General features: G+C 40.8%; 1 protein-coding gene across 1 annotated transcript in view; it reads left to right on the plus strand.

Annotated features, from left to right (window-relative positions):
• The window catches only part of LOC104966582 (phospholipase D2-like), a 13,257-nt gene extending 12,015 nt beyond the window's left edge, over positions 1-1,242 (plus strand). The window contains exon 8 of the mRNA XM_010795767.1: positions 1,186-1,242. Within this exon, the coding sequence (XP_010794069.1) occupies positions 1,186-1,242 (57 nt within the window). The remainder of the gene's footprint in view (positions 1-1,185) is intronic.
• The last annotated feature ends 8,091 nt before the right edge of the window (positions 1,243-9,333 follow it).

Raw genomic sequence — 9,333 nt, forward strand, 5'->3', positions numbered from 1 at the left:
AAATGAGTTCAGTTTCATTTCTCCGAAACTTTACATGAAGTCATTTTTCATGGGTATTGTCGTCGACAAAAATTTCTCATGGACTTGGAGGGAAATATAATTATCTTGTTATTACAGTAACAATCGATTACTTACAATAGGTACCACTGGTTGCCGATGTACTAGTTGCAAAAGGTAACCAGGGAGAGAAGAAAATCTCTTTCTTGCGTCCTTTTACTACCTATGTGCCTAGGCACAAGTTTAGTTATCCGTGCGTTCACTGAGATTTATTATTACTAGTGCGGTGGTTTGTGGTGTAAGTCTGATTTCCTTGGTCGGACAAATCTTTTACTCTCTTCATCTTTCATGTCCATAAACACAAGTGTACATTCTTCATCTTTCATGTCCATAAACTCAAGGTTGTACATTCTTCATCTTTCATGTCCATAAACACAAGTTGTCACATACATTCTTCATCTTTTCATGTCCATAAACTCAACGTTGTACATCTTCATCTTCATCTCATAAACTCAAGTTGTACATTCTTCATCTTCATGTCCATAAACACAGCTTTCACATTTCTTCATCTTTCAGTTTCATAAACACAAGTTTTACATTCTTCAGTTTCATTTTTCAGCACGTCTGTTTTTATTCATCACCTCATTTCATGACTATGGTCTTTTTACATGAATTCATGTCTTTTGCTTCATAAACATGAGGGTGATGAAAGGGTGAAGTACATATTTTCACTAACTCGACATCGTCATTGTACCTCCGGAAAAGAGAGTTTGGAAATAAGGTGCTGTACACACCTTTGTCCAGTCCAGCGACAACTCGACGTCTAGTCGTATCCGCGAGTCGGAGAAATCTAGAGACTTGAGAGAAGGACGATGTAAAGTAAAACACTAAACAATTAGTCAGCCGAGTCTCTACTTTTAGTCTTCTGCGAGACGTCTTCTACCCGTCCGACCGTCCAGGTGGTAAATTAAATAAGGGGACGTATGACTTCGGGTAGTCTCGACTGCCCGTTAAGGTACATGGGGGCGGAGAGTGTAGAGGGGACCCTGGGGACAATGAGGGGGAAAATGAGTCCCAACGGGGCGTATGGGGTGGGGGAGACTGTTTCGTTGTCTGTGTTTCACTTACCCACCCGAAATTAAATATTATAAGTTGTAAAAAACATAAATTTTGTTGAAATTTTTCTAGTATGGGCCGGGATCTACACAAAACCTCTCCTCCTACCTGAAAATCACAAAAACTTAATGACTCTTTTGACATACTCTTTTTTCTTTTCATTCATAATATCTTTTGTCTCCGCAGTTTATTACGAACTAAAACAACTAATCAAACGTATCCTTTAACCAATTGGATTTAATACAACGTAACATTAACGGACGTGGAGATTCCGTAGTGAGAGATTTAGACTCAGACTATGACTAAATGATTTATTGAAAATTAAAATTAGTATTAACATGGAAAACAGTGAGCCGAAAATCGTAAACAAAATTGAAAGAAATACCAAAAATTAATCTACACAACTAAATAAATAAATATATAATAAAAGAAACTTACCGTGAAATCGACGTAAAATATAATAATAAATATATGGAAAATATACAATATCATAATATAAATATTATATAAAATACTTTTCCAGGATAAAATTTAATGATAAGCAAAAATATAAAAAGTACAATGAAGATTAGTTGTTAACAACCGGATCGTTTACACAGAGAAATGAAATTAATTTTCCACTAAAATGTTCTTTTTTTACAACTTTTTGTACTTAAATAGAACTTTAATTTATAATTATTAATTTATTTTTCGTTTCATTTTTTTTCCAAAGTCGGTCATTGATTATTTTAATTTCACAAAATTTTTGAGGATTTTATTTTAGTAATTCTTCAGGACGTCCTTTATAAAGAGGTTTAAAAAAAACATGTAAAATCTTTTACTACTGATAAACACAAAGTGTCAGGGGGCCTGAACAATAACTTACATACTTTGACGTCACTTACGTCTGGCGTCACTTCGACGGCCCCTCTATTCTCCACCGCACCTGTTTCCTGTAATTTGTCCCGTACGAAATTCACGTCGACGAACGGGGGGACGGGGTGGGTGGGTGGGCGGAGGGTGGGTAAGTACGGTACAGCGACCCGCGAAATAGACTGACGTACATTTATTTAGGAGTCTCATTTCACAACGTGCCAAAACGACATTCTTAATACTAGAGTGAGTCAATTAAGTCCACTCCCACTCCCACGGCAGGGACGTCTCCATCGAGAGGGGGGAGGAGAAAGTGGTGTAGGGACGTTGTAGAGAAAAAGATGAACAGCGCGGGCGCAGAGGTGGGTCTCCTCATGAAATGTGGTTTGGTTTTGTATCTCGAACCCGCGTAACTTGTAACTGCGGATTCTCGTACGCCGATTTGTTCTACATTTCTATTTGTTCCCGGTTTTAGAACAGACGTTTGTAAGTCCACTTCTCCGTCAAATTCCATCGGTAAATTATCAGACATCTGTCTCGTTTTCTCTGACTGAGTTTTTCTTTTCATTCGTGTTCATTTCTCGGGACGATACGAAAAAGACCAAAAGTGACACAAGAATATCCAAAATACATTTACCAGACGATTCCGATTTTAGGGACACTAGCGGAGGTTTACCTGAGGAAACAAAATGAAGACATTTGCAATCACTGTAGTGAGCATTGTGAAGCCCCAAACGAGCTAACAGTTCCTTCCGACCGAGGTCTCGAGTCGACAAAGTTCCTACGATAGCTCACGGGCCGCTTCCTGACAAGGTTACAGGTCCGAGGAACCTTAAGATGGCCCGGGCCGCAGGAAGCACTCGCATTTTTTTCTCGTAAAGCTCCGGACGTCCGTACCACATACGGAGGGCCGCAGAATTTTAGGCGGTGTACGAAACGCCGTCGGCTGGTTAAAGGTTAGAACCCGCCTTTTAGGGAGGTAAATCCGCCCCGAGAGTATCCTGCGTCGTCGGTCAGTGTGGATAACGAAGCAAAAGGCTCCGATCCTTCCTGAACGGAGCGAAGACTTCCTTCACTGAGCCTTCTGTACAGGATGGTTCCTCCGCCGGGAGGCTATAACTCTTCCGTGGGCACACCGAGGTATAACCGACGGCGAGGTTGGGTAACATGCACTCATTCCGGATTCCCGCCCTCGTGAGAGATTACCTGCATGGTTTAGTGCCCGTTCGTCTCGGCCGTCGATTGGTTAATCTTCGTCTGACCCGAGACAAAAGTCTGTCTCCCACTTTTCTCCTCCGACGTCGTGTCCGTCATACTTCTTGTTATTTCTCGAAAAACTTCTAATTTCCTACCTCGTACATGCTCTGTGATTGTATACTATATGTGGGACTTCGTAGTCGTCTCTCCTGAGGAAATTTCGATCTCTCGTGATGTATACTATATGTGGCACTTGTAGTCGCCTCTCTTGAGAAATTTTCATCTCTGTGATGTATGACTATATGTGCGACTTGTATCGTCACTCTCCTGAGAAATTTCATCTCTGTCGATGTAATGACTTTACTTGTCAGTACTTCTACTTTCACCAGAGTATTTGTAAACACGAGTATCTGTACTTCTACTTGAGTAAAGGAGGTGTGTACTTTTGCCACCTCTGGATAATATGCAGACACGTGTCTGCAGAGAAAGAACCAAAACCTGAACCTGACCTTCTTCCACTCTGAAGGTCTGTGGCGCCCTCTGTTGGTCAAAGTGGTGTTAATGCAGTTTACTTCCAAAATCTGTCGAGACGGCAACACAGATTCAAGGTTCAAGGCTTTTATTGTCATGTGTACATAGCTACAGTTATGACAATGAACATCTTAGGTCACAGGCTCCTCCAACAATACAACAGATAATAGCAAGTAAATAATGAATAAAATATAATATAATAGAAATTGTGCAGAATAGTCTATAAAAGTACAGTAATTGTAATATTGATATATAAATTGCAAACAGATGAATGTTATGGATGTTCTTTCAAAAGTTCAGGTGTTTAACAGTCTTATGATGAGATCTTGTGATGATATTTAGTTAGGTTTGTTTGCACCTTACACATATATGTGTATAGAGGGAGGCTGTGGCTCAGTGGGTAGTGTGCTGGACTTCGAATCAGTGGATAGCAAGTTTGAGTCCCACTGCAGTCAGCATGTCGTTGTGTCCCTGAGACACTTCACCCCAAATTGTTCCCGTGGGGATTGTCCACAGTACTGAATGTATGAAAGTCACTTTGGATAACAAGTGACATGTAATGTAATGTAAAGAGAGACAGAGAGACAGTGAAAGAAAATCGTTGTTCAGGAGCAGAGGTGGAAGAAGTACTCAGATCATGTACTTGAGTAGAAGCACCAGAGTGTAGGAATACTCTGTTACAGTGGAACGTCCTGCATTCAAAATGTTACTCCAGAAGTAACACTCGCGGAGGAACAGCAGATGGCAGCATTGATGCATTCAAGAAACAACACACTCGTAAAATCTCGCCTGTTATTTCACTCAAATAACACTCAGCATATGGTGGAACATGTTATCAATGCAGAACATTAAATCAACTCAAGACCCAAAGTAGCATTTTGAATAATCTTTTAGAAATGTCTTTATGTAAACATGTGACTGAAAAACAGAGATATTGGACTGTAGGACCTTTTAAAAGCTGATTCATGGTTTCATAACACCTGTTTACTGGGATGGCTCTGGGGAGAACACTTCATACAATGAGGGTCAAATCTAATTCAAACATCTTCTTAACTATTTTGTTATTACTGTAGGGAAATGTAGAATAGAATAGAATATAATAGTTTAATGTCATTATACATGTACAATGAGATAATAATGAATGCTTCTCCCTTTCAAGGGTGCCATCAAAACAAAAACATCAAAACATAAGACAACAAAATACACGCAACATACATACTTGTACATGTAGGTGTTAAAACAGCAACAAGAATAAGAGTGAAACACAAGATAGGACCAATACAAAGTTCACACAGGACATATAAGAGTAATAAATAAGGATGAAACAGTATTTCTCAAAATACAGAACGGTTGAAAGGAGTAGAAGTATGAATAATTATAGCTATTATAAGTATATCTAAATGTCTATGTGCGTGTAGTACATACATGATAAGGCTTGAGTACCAGCAGCGCAGGTTGTATTTCATATTTATTTATTCATCCTTCTTTGTTAAACATTAAGCTGTCTTTGGCTCTTTTCTGATTCTGATTCTGATTGTGATTCCCTTTAGTTTAAATAAAAAGAGGATTTAGAGAGTGAGGAAAAGGTCTGAAGAGTTTCTGCAGAGTTTCTTCAGGGGGCACAGGTCAGTTCAGAGCGGATCAGGTGGAATAAAGGGGGGAAAGCTATAGGGGCAGTGTTGGAAGAAGTACTCAGATCTTTTACTTAAATTACAAATACTTTGGAAATAAAACACTCCACCACAAGTACTGATTTCAAAATGTTCCTTAAGTAACAAAAAGTGCAAAAACAGCATTAAGCATCCCTAAAGCTCATTAAAACACATTCGGGCCTGAGTGGCGCAGTGTGTTTGATCATCAGATCAAGGGGGCGCTGGGAAACTCCAGTTCGAAACCCGCTTCCGCCGCCACTGCGTTGTGTCCTTGGGCAAGGCACTTCACCCGAATTTGCTCCTGTGGGTATTGTCCACAGTACATGTATGATATTAATGTGGTACTCCAAAGCGCCTCGATGACCTTTGAAGGTGTGAAGAGGTGGACGTGTGGCGCAGTGGGCTTCTGCAAGGAGGCGACAACCCGCCGCTTGCCGCGTCTGTAAACGCCGTGTGCTTGGCAAGGACCATTCACCTGAAATTTGCTCCCTGTGGGTATTGCACAGTAGGCTACATGACCGTACATGTAATGTCTGATTGTATGTAATGTGAGGGCCTATCTGTAAGCGCTTTGGGTCAGGAAACAACGCGCTATAAAATGAAATATAAGGAATTATTATATTATTATTATTATTATATGTTTGCTAGTTTTAAAAAATGTCAAGGTTGAAAAACTTTAGTTTCGCATTTCATGGGAGGTTTGTTAAAATTGTGTGGGTCTTAGATTGCAGGAAGCAACTTATCGAAACACAAAACGCCCCCAAAAATGGTGACAAGTCACTGGACCCATTATATCAAAACAATTATTGAAAAAGTTTAGACATGGATTCCAGAAAACAGATTTGAACCATTTTTGCTGGTGAAACTACTTCCTCTATAACGACTGAACCTCCTGATGGAGGTAACAGTTCAACATCTGTTATCAGCCAATACATGCCTACAAACGGCATTTCCATTCATTTAGACACATATAGTTACTGTGAAGTCTCTGCAGAGCTCAGGGGTTCAGGGCAGCGCAGTGCTGATGAGTGGAAAAAGGGTCCTGCCCCCCGACAGCCGATCAAAGGCAGACATGCCACCCCGCTCCCCCTCTGCCTGTACGGACCTCTTTGGGAGGGCCAAAACCCACTGACCCTGCCAGACCAAAAGGGGTTTTGGGGGGAAGGGGGGNACACTTCCCTAGGGAGGCGCCCAGGTGGAATCCTAACTAGGTGCCCGAACCACCTCAACTGGCTCCTTTCGACACGAAGGAGGAGCGGTTCAACTCCGAGTCCCTCCCGGATGACTGAACTTCTCACCTTATCCCTAAGGGAGACGCCAGCCACCCTGCGGAGAAAACCCATCTCGACCGCTTGTATCCGCGATCTCGTTCTTTCGGTCATGACAATACAGTATGTGGGGAATTCAAATTCGTGATTTTTGGCCGCTTTTAAGCCAGTTAAAAGCACCCTTTTCTGATGGTTTAATAGATTAAGAAAAAAATAATCATTCAGCATTACAATGTTAGTTTGCATTACAAAACTTTAGCATATTTTATTCCAAGCTAGTATTTCTGTACAAGCACCCCAAAAAAAGCAGACTAAAATGACTCTATTCTTTCTTTCTTTATTGGCATCAAGAACATTGGCTATTCTTCCTGGGACCCACACACACACACAGTCAAACATACATAAAACAAAACAGCTGATCACCTCATGTTAATACCTATCCAGTACGAACTATCATCAAGCCAGACAACGAAGTAATACAATTATAACGACTCTCCTTGCTATTGCATGTCATGTTTATTAAGCATGTTGAGCAAACTGCGAGACAAACCGTTCCCATAATACTTTTTGTTACATTTCTGGCAACATTTCCCAAAGCAAAGCTGGATCTCTTCCTGACGGGGAATCAGCTCAGTGTTGTCTCTGTAATTCGTGTTTTGTGTCAAGATGGTAGCACTCCATTTGTGAAACTTTGAGAAAAGCCTTGCGAGGGTCGCTGCCCGATGACCTTTACAAACCTTCGAGGTCAAAGCCTGACCTTAACCGTTGTCGATCAGCGCCTCACTGAGTAACACAGGTGTTCATGTTGTTCTTAATGACCTTTGACGTTTAAGGGTGTTTTTGAACAGCCAAGAGCAACATGCAAACCTGTTCCGCACACTTGACTTCACCTCTTGACATCCTCCAACCCGAAAACATAGCCGACTGAGGCGTAGAACAAAATGTCATTTTCAAATCAAAACATGTCCATTTTCGCTCTGAAACAAAGTGTGTATGACACAGTGAGCATTCGGAGCATCCGGTTCCCAGACACACTCCCGTACAGGTGGCTGCCAGAAATGTTCCCTGCAGTGCTGCTGTGCTCATCAGCTGCTCGGTGGAGCGAGTGTCAGGCCGTCCACTCGCATCTTCAGCCATTACCTTGACGTGCAGCAATGTGGGCTGACAGTGCAGGGAAACATTAACTGTTTTAGATGTCTGAGACACGGAGATAGGTGACAAATTAGAAGCTGTCAATCACATTAAGCACCGACGCGGAGACTTTAAACTCACGTTAGCTTCTCCACGCAGGTGTTTCCTCCACATTTACTTACCCCTCAAGGACTTTGAAAGGTCTGCTATAGGACTAAGCTACATTCTTTACCGTGTTATGTTATGGCTGGATGGGACTGAGCTGAACTGTTCACCTCCGTTCCTGCAGCAGCTTGACTTCCTGCTGCCCTCAGAGCTGTGTCCATACTTGTTCTAAATGTGGATTCACGAGTGCTTCATCCTGCTTTCAGCACTTCTGTCATTCTTAGAAACATTTGATTTAGGTTATGTTTGAAGGTTGAGCACAATTTAAATCTTTATCGTCACATTATACATGGCAATAAGATGCTGGTTACAACAACATTACAATCATGTAACAAAAGGCCAGCAAGGAAATACAAATAAAATAAAAGGCTTCATGTTATTATATTCTTGAAGATACATGTATCTGTTGTTCCAGTCTAATGTCTTTGTTTTGAGTCTTGTATAGAGTCCATTTCCCCACTTTCTGTTGAGTTGTGTTTCTTGCAATCTCCATTTCTAAGTCAGCTTCACTGTGTTGGACTGACTTCCTTAGTTTTGAGATAGAAACCAAAGCAGGTTGTCTTGTGTTTGATGGGAGATTTAAGATTGGGTTTCCCTTCAAGTTAGTGTCCATTGTTCCCCGGCCTCTCATTACAGGTTAGAGTTTCCCTCCTGGCTATTGTTATGGTCCGCCTGGAGGTCGAGGACTGAACAGAGACTAATGTCAGGACAAAATGATCAGTAGGATTTAGGGTTCCCCGTCTTTCTTTATTTCAAGACGTGGGTCACTCAAAGTTCAATGTTTTAAGTGTTTATGACTCATAATCCTAAAACAACCTAATTGTAATTCTGCTTTGAGCTCAAGGCTTTTAAGGTTTCACAATTTGGGAAAAGAAAAAACGTATCACAATTATTTTTGACTTATATTGCAATTGCGATCATTCTCATTATCTATATAAAGTATATTAGATAGGGTGTCATTTTAAGAGTCTCTGTATCAAACAAATATAGTTTCTTAAGTCTGTGCAAAAATGATTCGTAGGCCAGGACATCTCTTAACCTCTTCAATGCCTTTAACACATATTCTACATCTTGCAAGTTGAATATTGCACTAGTTCATATCAGTATGTAGTGTCTCTACTTTAAAGAGTCCTCTCCTGCTGATGTTCAGGTGTATATCAGTATGTAGTGTCTCTACTTTAAAGAGTCCTCTCCTGCTGATGTTCAGGTGTATATCAGTATGTAGTGTCTCTACTTTAAAGNAGCCCATTTGAAAGAGTCCTCTCTTCCTGATGTTCAGGTGTATATCAGTATGTAGTGTCTCTACTTTAAAGAGTCCTCTCCTGCTGATGTTCAGGTGTATATCAGTATGTAGTGTCTCTACTTTAAAGAGTCCTCTCCTGCTGATGTTCAGGTGTATATCAGTATGTAGTGTCTCTACTTTA

Source organism: Notothenia coriiceps, unplaced genomic scaffold, assembly GCF_000735185.1.
Source record: "Notothenia coriiceps isolate Sejong01 unplaced genomic scaffold, NC01 NC01_scaffold00037246, whole genome shotgun sequence".
In the NCBI taxonomy this organism is placed as follows: domain Eukaryota; kingdom Metazoa; phylum Chordata; class Actinopteri; order Perciformes; family Nototheniidae; genus Notothenia; species Notothenia coriiceps.